This window comes from Zalophus californianus, chromosome 1 (assembly GCF_009762305.2).
Source record: "Zalophus californianus isolate mZalCal1 chromosome 1, mZalCal1.pri.v2, whole genome shotgun sequence".
NCBI lineage: Eukaryota > Metazoa > Chordata > Mammalia > Carnivora > Otariidae > Zalophus > Zalophus californianus.
Window position 1 is genome coordinate 150849743 of NC_045595.1, and position 15108 is coordinate 150864850.

Here is a 15108-nt window from a genome sequence, read left to right on the forward strand (position 1 = left end):
ATATATCACTATTTGTACTAATATTAAATTTGTATAAAAGTTCTATAATTCAATCTCTCAAGTTTATTTACATTTTTGTCAATATCCTAAGAAAATTATGAAAGCAAGCATTAAGTTCAGCCCTACTTACCACTTTTATACAACTCAGGTTATAGTGGTAAAACCTTTCCCAAATAGCTACAGAATTAAATAATTTTTTGGGAGACATAATTCTGTTTTTAAAATACACATATAGAACATTAAAACATGTATCAGTAAAATAGCACATACTAATTATAATTGTAAATGAAAGCTCTAAGTCAATATTAGTGTGTAACTATCATACTAGTTCTTCAATAATGTCATCAGTCATTTAGTAGCCACTCTGTGGAAAGTACCAAAATAAGCCAAGTTTTAAAAGAAAAATAAAGGAGCAGTGAACAAAGATTTTGCCCTGGGGCAGTTCTTAATCTAATCAGGGAGGGAGAATTATCAATAGCAAAAGACCCATTAGGACATAATACAAAAGGAATATTGTAACAAGAATATAATTAGTAACAACTTTCCTATACATACAGGCACACTGAAACATTAAAAATAGGGAATAGTAGATTTATTATAAAGACCAGACTCAAGCCTCATTTAAACAGGTTGTTTTAATCAGAGTTCTGGAGAATAATTATGTAACTCAGAATATATATATGAAAATGAGCCAGCCCCAAGTTAAACATATCTTATTAAGGACGTAATATGCACAGAGCATAAACATTTATTAAAGAAAATCTGTTTTTCTGATTAACACAGTGACCAGGAGAATTATTCGTTTACATACAAAAAGATGGCTTGGAATTCCATTACGTTTTACATGTGCATAAACTTAAGTATCAGTGCCAAAGTCAAAGTGGTAATTACCACTAACCACATATCCAAATAGCTATATTATGTCACAACATAAAAAATATTGATACGTTAATTCTCTTTAGAACCCTGAACAATATGTTAGTCAGGCAAGTGAAGAATGAGCTACTGGCAATAAAAAATATGTGAACTAATCATGATTATTTTTACCTAAAACTAAGTGTGATAACAATCCACTTGCCATTCCCATTGGAAGCGGCTATATTAAAAACGGCTATAAAAAAGTGGGATGATTTCCATTTATAACTTTTAGAATAAGCTTTAGTATTTTATCATCAAATTTTACATACAAAACCCTTAATTATTCAGAAATCCTTAAGTATTCAGGAAGTCTAAAATTAGAATATGTTAATATTACAATATTTTTTAAAGTCTTTACAGTTTTAAATTATTTTAGCTAAACTTTTCACTCAAATTAATCATAAATTAGCTATAAATGTTTCAAATAACTCTGAAATTTGACACGCTTTACATAACCATATGAAATATTCAAGCCAAATAAAGTGGTATTCAAGTTCAAACTTACAGCTCAATTGCCTTGTTCCACATGATAACATATCCAGAAAGAATGAAAGATTCAATATTTACAATATGTGTATTTCCTCTTTCTGTTCCAACATAGAGCCATTTACTCTGGAAAGGTAGATGACAGTAAGTAATTCTGAAAGAAAGAAAATTACAATTAAAATATCTAAATTTTATGTTTGGTCAGCATTATATTTTCCTTATATTTATTAGGTAGTGATAGCTACATAAACAACAAAATTTACTATACACTCAAGTAGCATTTAGGTATTAGTAGAGGGTAGAGGATAAAAAACAAGAGTATACCATTAAAAACAATAATGATAATAATAACCACTAATAAATAAGTGTCTACCATGGGCATTAACATATATTGTTTCTAATTCTTTCTAGAATTAGAGCACTCCAAGATAGATATATAATTCTATTTTATGAAGAGGAAACTGAGGCCAAGAACTTTTATTTTTACTTTCATTGGACTGACAGCTAGTAAGTGGCAAAACCAGGATTCAAATCCATTCCTGTTTGGTTGCAAAATTAGCAAATTTCTACACTGGTGGTTTTTCTTTGGTAATATTCACTTCAAATAGAAATTAGGTACATCTGAAACATACACTTCATAGTTATCATAGAAATTGTAGCTTTTTAAATATAAGAACATAAATTATTTACTTTTTATTCAGATGGTTGGCATCTTACTAATATAAAGAAAGCTTACAAGATCAGGGATCTAATCTACTATTCTTTTATTTATTTATTTATTTATTTTGTTCTGCCTTTATTTGCACAATGGGCCTTCTGACCAATTCTGGGAAATTATTCTATAGCCAAAGAAACCATGATTCCTATAAATGAAATCTGGGAATTTACCAGAATCTTCTATTCATCGAGTGTCACTCTTTCTAGTCTTGCCTACTCCCACTCCTTTTAAATACTCATAAAAAAAGGGGGGGGGGAGATAAGTTCACAGTTATCCCTTGCCAGAACCTGTTATTGAATCATAATATTTGCTAGAATTTATTCAGAAAAAGAGCTGGTAAATTGTTAGAAGAGGAGGACAGAATTCTGATGCCAGGCAGACAGACCAATATGGGGGAAAAAAGGCGGGGAACGTAAATGGTAAATTCCCAACAAAATTCCACCTTGTACTTCTTTTATATAAGAGTGAACATCCAGTCTGTCGAATTCATATTCTCATTCTGGTTCATTGAATTATTCAACAGTCTACCTTTCTAAACCAAACTTCATTTATCCAAAAGTATTCTGCTGAAAGCCCCTTGCACATTACAACAAAAAAACTAGAAATCCTGATATTACTTATACAGTTACGGTTATTTGAGGGTCTAATTAAAGTGTAACCTATATGGTGTTGGACAATTCTGATAAAACCTAAAGTCTAGAATTGCTGTTGCCAAGGGATATTTAATAATGTCCCACAGGAAATAACTTGATAGTCATGTTTCTAGGCCATGAAGCATCTATTTTCAATTCAGTGTAAGTAGAAAAGGGAAACTCATTTTAAACAGGATTTAAGATCACCTTTTCTGAATCACCAAAAGAGTAGAAAAAAACACTAGTCCCAATAAGTAGACAAAAATTTAGGAGTTCAGGTAGAAAAAGAGCAAACTTCAATATGACATAGTCATTTCCAAGGTTGAGAAGAAAAGTCTAAAAACTGCCAGGTTTCAGTAATAAGACCTGAAGCAAGGGTGCCTGGGTGGCTCAGATGGTTAAGCATCTGCCTTCAGCTCAGGTCATGATCCCAGGGTCCTGGGATCGAGTCCCACATCGGGATCCCTGCTCCTTGGGGGCCTGCTTCTTTCTCTCTCTCTGTCTCTCATGAATAAATAAATAAAATCTTAAAAAAAAAGAACCAATATTATAAAAAAAAATAAGACCTGAAGCAAGAGGCAGAATTCCAATAAAGACAATCTTTACAGGGGAATGATGAAATACATGAAAAAGATCCAAATAGGATTAGAAGCCGTTTCAAATAGAAATGGAAGGAAAACTTCCAAACTCTTTTTATGAGGCCAGCATTACCTTGATCCCAAAACCAGACAAAGACCCCATCAAAAAGGAGAACTACAAACTGAGGGTTCTAGAGGGGAGGGGGGTGGGGGGATAGGTTAGCCTGGTGATGGGTATTAAGGGGGCACATACTGCATGGAGCACTGGGTGTTATACGCAAGCAATGAATCATGGAACACTACATCAAAAACTAATGATGTAATGTATGGTGATTAACATAACATAATAAAATAAATAAATTAAAAAAAAAGGAGAACTACAAACCAATATCCCTGATGAACATGGATGCGAAAATTCTCACCAAAATACTAGCCAATAGGATCCAACAGTACATTAAGAGGATTATTCACCACGAACAAATGGGATTTATTCCTGGGCTGCAAGGGTGGTTTAACATCCGCAAATCAATTAATACATTAATAAAAGAAAGAACAAGAACCATATGATCCTCTCAATAGATGCAGAAAAAGCATTTGACAAAGTACAGCATCCTTTCTTGATTAAAATTCTTCACAGTGTAGGGATAGAGGGTACATACCTCAATATCATAAAAACCACCTATGAAAAACCCACAGCGAATATCATTCTCAATGGGGAAAAACTGAGACCCTTCCGCCTAAGGTCAGGAACATGGCAGGGATGCCCACTATCACCACTGCTATTCAACATAGTACTAGAAGTCATAGCCTCAGCAATCAGACAACAAAAAGAAAAAAAAGGCATCCAAATCGGCAAGAAGAAGTGAAACTATCACTTTTTGCAGATGATATGATACTTTATGTGGAAAACCCAAAAGACTCCACCCCAAAACTCCTAGAACTCAAAAAGGAATTCAGTAAAGTCAGAGTATATAAAATCAAAGCACAGAAATCAGTTGCATTTGTATACACCAACAACAAGACAGAAGAAAGAGAAATTAAGGAGTCGATCCCATTTACAATTGCACCCAAAACCATAAGATACCTAGGAATAAATCTAACCAAAGAGACAAAGGATCTGTACTCAGAAAACTATAGAATACTCATGAAAGAAACTGAGGAAGACACAAAGAAATGGAAAAATGTCCCATGCTCATGGATTGGAAGAACAAATATTGTGAAAATGTCAATGCTACCTAGAGTAATCTACACATTTAATGCAATCCGTATCAAAATACCATCCACTTTTTTCAAAGAAATGGAACAAATAATCCTAAAATTTGTATGGAGCCAGAAAAGACCCCAAATAGCCAGAGAAATGTTGAAAAAGAAAAGCAAAGCTGGCGGCATCACAATTCCAGAATTCAAGCTCTATTACAAAGCTGTCATCATCAAGACAGTATGGTACTGGTACAAAAACAGACACATAGATCAATGGAACAGAATAGAGAGCTCAGAAATGGACCCTCAACTCTATGGTCAACTAATCTTTGACAAAGCAGGAAAGAATGTCCAATGGAAAAAAGACAGTCTCTTCAACAAATGGTGTTGGGAAAATTGGACAGCCACATGCAGAAGAATGAAACTGGACCATTTCCTTACACCACACATGAAAATAGACTCAAAATGGATGAAAGACCTAAATGTGAGACAGGAATCCATCAAAATCCTTGAGGAGAACACAGGCAGCAACCTCTTTGATCTCAGCCGCAGCAACTTCTTCCTAGAAACATCGCCAAAGGCAAGGGAAGCAAGGGCAAAAATGAACTATTGGGACTTCATCAAGATAAGAAGCTTTTGCACAGCAAAGGAAACAGTCAACAAAACCAAAAGACAACTGACAGAATGGGAGAAGATATTTGCAAATGACATATCAGATAAAGGGCTAGTATCCATAATCTATAAAGAACTTCTCAAACTCAACACCCAAAGAACAAATAATCCAATCAAGAAATAGAAGACATGAACAGACATTTTTCCAAAGAAGACATCCAAATGGCCAACAGACACATCAAAAAGTGCTCAACATCTCTCAGCATCAGGGAAATCCAAATCAAAACCTCAATGAGATATCACCTCACACCAGTCAGAATGGCTAAAATTAACAATTCAGGAAACGACAGATGTTGGCGGGGATGCGGAGAAAGGGGAACCCTCCTATACTGTTGGTGGGAATGCAAGCTGGTGCAGCCACTCTGGAAAACAGTATGGAGGTTCCTCAAAAAGTTGAAAACAGAGCTACCCTATGACCCAGCAATTGCACTGCTGGGTATTTACCCCAAAGATACAAATGTAGGGATCCAAAGGGGCACGTGCACCCCAATGTTTATAGCAACAATGTCCACAACAGTCAAACTATGCAAAGAGCCTAGATGTCCATCAACAGATGAATGGATAAAGAAGATGTGGTATATATATACAATGGGATATTATGCAGCCATCAAAAAATGAAATCTTGCCATTTGCAATGATATGGATAGAACTAGAGGGTATGATGCTAAGCAAAATAAGTCAATCAGAGAAAGACAAGCATCATATGATCTCACTGATATGAGGTATTTGAGAAACAAGACAGAGGATCATTGGGGAAGGGAGGGAAAAATGAAACAAGACGAAACTGGAGAGGGAGACCATAAGAGACTCTTAATCTCAGTAAACAAACTGAGGGTTGTTGGAGTGGAGGGGGTAGGAGGGATGGGGTGGCTGGGTGATGGACATTGGGGAGGGTAGGTACTATGGTGAGCATTGTGAATTGTGTAAGACTGATGAATCACAGAGCTGTACCCCTGAAATAAATAATACATTATATGTTAATAAAATTTTTTAAAGTATTCCTTGAACCAATACTATGAAATTTTACCTCATTCTTATTGACAAGAAACTAGACCCCTGATAACATAAGGGTTTCGTCTTATGTCCAATGTCCAACTGATGGGTACTGGTTAAACAACTGACGAAGAAAGACCCCAGACTTTATTTGAATCCAATAAAAAAGAGTAATGGGATTTACTTAAGATGCTTGACAAGGGTGAGGGAGAGGGCATGATTACACTTATGCTATATATTTGATAGCCCTAATAAGTAACTAATCAATACTTTATTGAATTTAATAGCTATACTTTTATTTGTAATGCATTTCTACCACCATTACCTGCAAACTGAAGAATTTTCTGTTATATAGGAACCCTAGAAAAATAATCTTGTTCCTATGTCTATATTCACTATCATTCTCTATAGTAAATCATCTAAGACATTGTAAGTCTTCTGTCCATTTATCCATTAATTCAAACTTCACCAAATAATTCATTATAAAAGCACTGTCCTTGATTACAACACATCTACTCTTTTTCCCTCAAAAAAAATGCCATCCAATAGAAGAGATAAGACAAGTAGACAAGTAAGAAAAATAAAAGTAAAGTGTGTGAATTGCTATAAAGTATTCAAAGAAGGGAGGGATTGATTCCAGTAAGGGCAATGAAGAAAAGCTAATGTAGAAAACTTTATTGAAAATGGGCCATTACATTAAAGATCAAGTAACTCTATAGTTTGAAATATATGTTATATATGTTACATAAGCATATGAAATAAACAAAATCAATGTTTTCAAGCTTGAAGAATGTACAAACCTTTAAAATTTTTTTGCTTATCCTCAGTTTTGACTTACTTTTACAAATTCTTTAACTCATGTATAAAAATAAGATATAAATTCCTCATACTTATGGTTCTTATGTATACATAAAACAAAAAATATAAAATAAATACAAATAAAACTTTAACTAGAATTCAAATTAATGACATTAGTGTATATGACAGATGGATTTTTTTTTAAAGAAATAATTAACCTCATATGTTTCTAACTGCACACGTTCTTTTGAATTTGGTGTATCTATATTTATTCTGTCCTTTCCTTTTAGCACTTGTCTCTATTTGAACAGTTTTGAATTCTATTCCATAGTACACCATCACATAATTTTACAATCATATGGCATGAATATATAATACATGTGCATAGTCCACTTCTATTATTTTATTAATCCACAACAATTAAAATAACACTATTTGGTGCCAACACAATCATCAATGCAAATTTAACTTCACATATTGGACCTGTGTGACAGTATTTTTGAATAAAATGGCTTGTTCAAATCATTCAGAATGTTTCCATTAGTGTGATTATAGAAATAAAAATATTACAATCAGAAATTACTATGGAAAATTCGTAACTCCAAGACCATGCCTATGGATCCTAATTTGAGAAACACTGTCAAGTCAAAAATATATTTTAAAAAAGTAAATGGTTTGGGGTGCCTGGGTGGCTCAGTCGGTTAAGTGTCTGCCTTCAGCTTGGGTCCTGATCTTTGGGTCCTGATCTTCAGATCGGGTCCTGGGATCAAGCCCCACTTTGGGCTCCCTGCTTAGCAGGGAGTCTGCTCCCTCTGCCTCCTCCCCACTCTGCTAGTGCTGTCTCTGTCTCTGTCCCTCTCTCTCTCCCTCAAGTGGATAAATAAAATATTTAAAACACACACACACACACACACACACACACACAGTAAATGGTTTAAAATTATAGAAAATTTGCTGTATGAAATTGAGTGGGAGAATTCAAATTTGAAACTTTTCCCCCTAAGTTCTAACATAGTTCAATTTAAGTCTTATTTTTTCTCCAGATTCCAGGTAAAATCTCTACTACCAGGCATGATGACCCTGGCTCCAGTTCTTTCTATAATATTTATAATTATACTTTACAACCTGGTTACACTCAGAATCCGGTGTATTCTGCATATTAAAAATATAAATGCCAGAAAGGAAAATTCATCAGTTCTGAAGTAAATCTAGCAATACTATTTTTTTCCTTATTTTATTTTATTTTATTTTATTATGTTATGTTAATCACCATACATTGCATCATTAGTTTTTGATGTAGTGTTCCATGATTCATTGTTTGCATGTAACACCCAGTGCTCCATTCAATATGTGCCCTCTTTAATACCATCACCAGGCCAACCCATCCCCCCACCCCCCTCCCCTCCAGAACTCTCAGTTTGTTTCTCAGATTCCATAGCCTCTCATGGTTCATCTCCCCCTCCGATTCCAACCCCCCTTCATTTTTCCCTTCCTACTATTTTTTTTTTTAACATATAATGTATTATTTGTTTCAGGGGTACAGGTCTGTGATTCAACAGTCTTACACAATTCACAGCGCTCACCATAGCAATACTGTTTTAAAACTCTTTCTGGGTGGTTTTGATGCATAACCACAATTAAGAACTACTAAATTATAGCAGTAATTCTTAATCTTTGGTATAAATAAATATCTCATTAAAATGCATATTTCTACATTCCAGGTACACAAATTGTGACTCATGGACTTGGGATGGAACATATGACTGATATTTTAACAAGTAACCTCAGTACTTGCTATTCAAAATGAAGTCCATATACCAGCATGAACATCACCTGGAAACTTAGTAGAAATTCAGAATCTTAGGCCCTATCCCAGAATCAGAAACTGCATTTTATTAAACACCCAGATTAGTCATATACACATTAAAGTTTAGTTAGCACTTCTTTGGCTGATTTTATTACAGATAGCCCCCAAACCATATTTTATGAGATACTGTTCAGTGGCTGAAAGACTGCTGCTAATTTACAATTTAAGTTTTAGGATAAGAACCTAAATTACTAAGTTAGTAGTAGGGATAAAGCCTTGTAGCTATGTAGTTCCTCCAAACTGAACCAATGATGGTGATAATAAGAACCACAACAACAGTCCGGGAAAGAAACAACTAGCTACCCTAAGATTCTCTCAGCATCTTAATTCAAAGACTGATACCTAGGAGTTTCAGTGCAAAAACTCAAATCATATAAAAGAAAAATAAAGAATTAAAAATTCTCTAAGAAAAAGAATCTGATAATTTTGGACAACCTGTACCTAGACAAAATTATAACACAAGAGACAAAATTAAATAGATAACTGAAAATTTAGTTGAATTTCCTTCACAGTCTTAATGAACTAACCAGATAGTAAAAAAGTTACTCAATTTTTTTACCTGTAATTATTTGGAAAACTATTAAACATAAATCAAATTTTTAGAATAAGGCAAATTGTTGCACTTCCATAGGGAGTAACATCATGATTTCTGGCAAATCCAAGTCTGAGAAGCTTATTCTCATTCTCCTATAGCAAAAGAAATAACATTTTCTACCTTCATTTAAATTCACAGAGTATTTCAACTTCTGAATGAGAAAACTGAGTTAGTGGAGGCCATGTGGGGAGCAGGAATGAGGCACTGGTATCCTGTACAGTAGAAGTAAAATAAGGAGCAATAACTACACCTTACCCAGCAGTTATGAAGTGCCTCTCCCTATCTCAGGAGTTAGTAAAGGCCAATGGGGCAATCTGAACTTCTACTCCCACCTGTTAGTTAAAAAGATGACACCTGTCCTTCCACAGCCAGAGCAATGTCAAAACAACCCACCACAGATAGAAGGTTTAAATAAGACCTGCAATGTCTTATATCCAACATAATATCCAAAATATCCAGTTTTAATAAAAACTCACTCATCATACCAAGAAATAGGAAAATCTCAATTTGAATGAAAAAAGGCAATAGATACCAACACCAAGATGATAAAGATGTTAGAATTCACTGATAAATATTTAAAAGGAGCTATCATAAAAATGCAACAAGCAATTATGAATGACATGAAATGAAAATTATGGAAAGACTCAGCAAAGAAACAGGAGATAAAAACCAAATGCAAATTTTACTACTGAAAATCACAACAAAGAAAATTTAAAAACCTATGCATAAGCTCAATAGCCAAATGGAGGGGACAGAAAATAAACTCCATGAACTCACAGATAAAACAATATAAATTATCCAATCTGAACAACAAACAGAAAATAGATGTTTAAAAAAATGCCAGAGACTCAGAAACCTGTGATATAAAAAAGAAAAGCTCTAACAATCATGTTATCAGGGCCCTGGAAGGAAAGGAAAAAAAAAAGTAGGACTGAAAAAGTAGTCAAAAAAATCATGTCTAAAACATGCTAAATTTGGCAAAAAAAAAAAAGCAAACCAAAAGATTCAAAAAGCTGAGAAAAAAAAAAAAAAAAAACAGAATAAACCCAAAGTAAAATTCGGACAATTCTCAGCCAACTATCTAAAAAAGAAAAAAAAATCCTGAAAGCAGCAAAACAGAAATAACATCTTAACTACAGGGGAAAATACTGTAATGACAGCAGAATTCTCACCAGAAAACCAGAGGTCAAAGGGAGGTAAGAACACTGTTCAAGTGCTTAAAGGAAAGAACTATCAACACAGAATTCTATATCCCCCCAAAATATCCCTCAGGAATAAAGGAGAAATCATGACATTACTAAGTGAAAGAAAACTAAGAATTTGTCACTAAAAACAAATTCTAAAAGAATGGTTAAAAGGAGTTCACTAAACAGAAAAAAAGATCAAAGAGATTTTTTTTTAATATCAAGTGTGAATAAAAAACTACAGGGAGAGTAAAAATATTGTTAAATTCAATACATTTTCCTCCTTCCTGTGAGCATCCTAAATTATGTTTCATAGTTGAAGCAGAAATTATAACATAGTCTGATATGGTTCTAAATACAGAGAGAGAAAATTTATTTAAAATGAGGGAAGTAAAGGAAAATTAAGAAAGGAAAGATCTTTGTATTTCATTCAAACTGAGAAAATGCAATAGCAGTAGATTGTGATAAGTTCTTCATACATAATGAAATGTCTACAACAACCACTCAAGAAGTGAAATGATACAAAGAGATACATTAAAAACTACATACAAATCAAAATGGAATTCTAAAAAAAAAAGTTCAATTAAACCACAGGAAGGCAAGAAAAAAAAAGCAACCCATATTTGAATGAAAAAAATAAGCAGACAACAAAAAATTGAGAACTTAAGCACTCACATATCACTAATTACATAAAATGTAAACACCAATTAAAATACAGATTGGTAGGGGCACTTGGGTGGCTCAGATGGTTAAGTGTCTGCCTTCGGCTCAGGTCATGATTCTGGGGTCCTGGGATTGAGCCGCACGTTGGGCTCTTGGCTCAGCTGGGAGTCTACTTCTCCCTCTCCCTCTGCCTCTCTCCCTACTCATGCTTGCTCGCTCTCTCTCTCTCTCTGTGTCTCAAGTGAATAAATAAAATCTTTAAAAAAATATATAGATTGGCAGAGTGAGTTAAAAAAAACTACCTACTATATGCTGTATACAAGAAACTTACTTCCAATATATTGACATGGTAGGTTGAAAGTAACAGGAAAGACAAAGATATAGCATACAAACATTAATCAAAAGAAAGTGAGAATTGCTATACTAATATCAGATTAAAAAAAAAAAAACTTGAAAGGAGAGAAAATGACCAGGACATTTTGTAAAGATAAAAAGATCAATTCACCAAGAAGACATGGCAATCCTAAATATGCATGCCCAAACAACAGCCTGCAAATTATGCGAAGCAAAAACTGAGAAAAGAAAAAGAGAAACCATGATTCTAGTAGATTTCAACATTTGTCCCTAGCAAATCAGCAAGGATATAGAACCCAACACAATCACCAGTCAACAGAACTAAACATTTATAGAATAATCTGCCAAACAACAGCAAAATATTCTTGTCACCACAAGACATATACCAAGATACACCACATTCTGGGCTAAGAAATAAACTTCAACAAATTTAAAATAATCAAGTCATATACAATGTGTCCTCTAAACACAATGGAATCAAATTAGAAATCAATAAAAGTAAAAGAAACAAAGTCTCCAAATACTTGCAACACACTTCTAATTTATAGGTCCAAGAAGTCATCATAAGGGAATTAAAAAAACACAAGAAATGACAAGTGTTGACAAGGATGTAAAGAAAAAGGAACCCTCATGTACTGTAGATGGGACTTCTGTAGCCACTGTGGAAAACAGTATGAATAGTTCTCAAAAAATTAAAATCGGAATTATGGTATGATCCAGTAATTCTATTACTAGGTATTTACCTAAAGAAAACAAAAACATTAATTCAAAAAGATATATGCACCCCTATATTTATTGCATTATTTATTTTTTATTTAAATTCAATTAACCCACATATAGTACATTAGTTTCAGATGTAGTGTTCGATAACTCATCAGTTATGTATAATACCCAGTGCTCATCACATCATGTGCTGTCCTTAATCCCCATCATCCAGTTGCCCCATTCCCCCACCTACCACTCCTTCTGCAAGCCTCAGTTTGTTTCCCAGAGTCAAGAGTCTCTCATGGTTTGGCTCCCTCTCTGATTTCTTCCCATTAAGTTTTCCCTCCCTCCACTATGACCCCTGCACTACTTCTTATATATCACAGATGAGTAAAAGCATATAATTGTCTTTCTCTGATTAACTTATTTCACTTAGCATAATACCCTACAGTTCCATCCATGGTGATGTAAATGGTAGGTATTCATCCTTTTTGATGGCTGAGTAATATTCCATTGTATATATAAACCACATCTTTATCCATTCATGTGTTGAAGGACATCTCAGCTATTGCAGACATTGCTGCTATGAACATTGGGGTGCCGGTGCCCCTTCGGATCACTACCTCTATTTCTTTGTGGTGATATCCAGTAGTGCAATTGCTGGGTCATAGGATAGCCCTATTTTTACTTCCTGAGGAACCTCCATACTATATTCCAGAGTGGCTGTAAGAGCTTACATTCCCACCAAAAGTGTAAGAGGGTTCCCCTTTCTTCACATCCTCACCAACATTTGTTGGTCCCTATTGTGTTAATTTTAGCCATTCTAACCGGTGTGTGTGGTATCTCATTGTGGTTTTATTTGTATTTCCCTAATGACAAGTGATGTTGAGCATTTTTTCATGTGTCTGTTGGCCATTTGTATGTTTTCTTTGGAGAAATGTCTGTTCATGTCTTCTGCCCATTTCTTAACTGGAACATTTGTATTTTGGGCGCTGAGTTTGAGAAGTTCTTTACAGATCTTAGATAGCAGCCCTTTATCTGACATGTCATTTGCAAATACCTTCTCCCATTCTGTAGGTTGCCTTTTAGTTTTGTTGTCTGTTTCCTTTGCTGTACAAAAGCTTTTTATCTTGATGAAATCCCAATAGTTCATTTTTGCTTATGTTTCTCTTGCCTTCAGGGACGTGTCTTGCAGGAAGTTGATGCGGCCAAGGTTGAAGAGGTTGCTGCCAAAATCCTCTAGGATTTTGATAGATTCCTTTCCCACATTTAGGTCTTTTATCCATTTTGAGTTTATCTTGGTGTATAGTGTAACAGAAAGGTCAAGTTTCATTCCTCTGCATGGGGCTCCAATTTTTAAAACACCATTTATTAAAGAGACTGTCTTTTTTCCAATGGATATTCTTTCCTGCTTTGTCAAAGATTAGTGGACATAGAGTTGAGGGTCCATTTCTGGGCTCTCTATTCTGTTCCACTGATGTATGTGTCGTTTTTGTGCCAGTACCATACTGTCTTGATGATTACAGCTTTGTAATAGAGCTTGAAGTCAGGCATTGTGATGCCCCAGCTTTTCTTTTTCTTTTTCTTTTTTAACATTCCTTTTTGTTTGTTTGTTTTCTGGTTCCATACAAATTAGGATTGTTTGTTCCAGCTCTGTGAAAAATGTCGATGGTATTTTGAAAGGGATTGCACTGAATGTGTAGATTGCTCTGGGTAGCATAGACATTTTAACAATATTTATCCTTCCAATCCATGAGCATGGAATGTTTTTCCATTTCTTTGTGTCTTCCTCCATTTCTTTCATGAGTGGTCTATAGTTTTCTGAGTACAGATCCTTTACATCTTTGGTTAGGTTTATTCTGAGGTATCTTATGGTTTTGGGTGCAATTACAAATGGGATCAATTCCTTAATTACTTTCTTCAGTCACATTGTGCAACTGATTTTGTATCCTGCCACTTTGCTAAATTCCCATATGAGTTCTACCAATTTTGGGGTGGAGTCTTTTGGATTTTCCACATAGAATATCATGTCATCTGCAAAGAGTGAGACTTTGACTTCTTTGCAATTTGGATGCCTTTTATTTCTTTTTGTTGTCTGATTTCTGAGGCTAGGACTTCTAGTACTATGTTGAACAATAGTGGTAGAGTAGGCATCCCTGTTGTGTTCGACCTTAAGGGAAAAGCTCTCAGTTTTTCCCCATCAAGAATGATATTTGCTGTGGCTTTTCATAAATGGCTTTTATGATATTGAGGTATGTTCCCTCTATCCCTACACTTTGAAGAGTTTTAATCAAGAAAGGATGCTATATGTTGTCAAATGCTTTTTCTGAATCTTTTGAGAAGATCATATGTTTCTTGTCTTGTCTTTTATTAACGTGAGCTCTCACATTGATTGATTTGCAGATGTTGAACCACCCTTGCAGCCCAGGAATAAATCCCACTTGGTTGTGGTGAATAATCCTTTTAATGTACTGTTGGATCCTATTGGCTAGTATCTTGGTGAGTATTTTTGCATCCATGTTCATCAGGGATATTGGTCTGTCATTCTCCTCTTTGATGGGGTCTTTCTCTGGTTTTGGGATCAAGGTAATGCTGGCCTCATTGAATGAGTTTGGAAGAGTTCCTTCCATTTCTATTTTTTGAAACAGCTTCGGTAGAATAGGTATTAATTCTTCTTTAAATGTTTGGTAGAATTCCCCTGGGAAGCCATCTGGCCTTGGACTCTTGTTTTTTGGGAGATTTTTG

The 15108-nt window shown here is 34.6% G+C and overlaps 1 protein-coding gene across 1 annotated transcript in view; it reads right to left on the minus strand.

Moving 5' to 3' along the window:
- Positions 1-15108, minus strand: part of STXBP5L (syntaxin binding protein 5 like) — a 406674-nt gene that overhangs the window by 232746 nt on the left and 158820 nt on the right. Inside the window, exon 6 of the mRNA XM_027586273.2 lies at positions 1424-1558. Coding sequence (XP_027442074.1) covers positions 1424-1558 — 135 coding nt within the window. The remainder of the gene's footprint in view (positions 1-1423; positions 1559-15108) is intronic.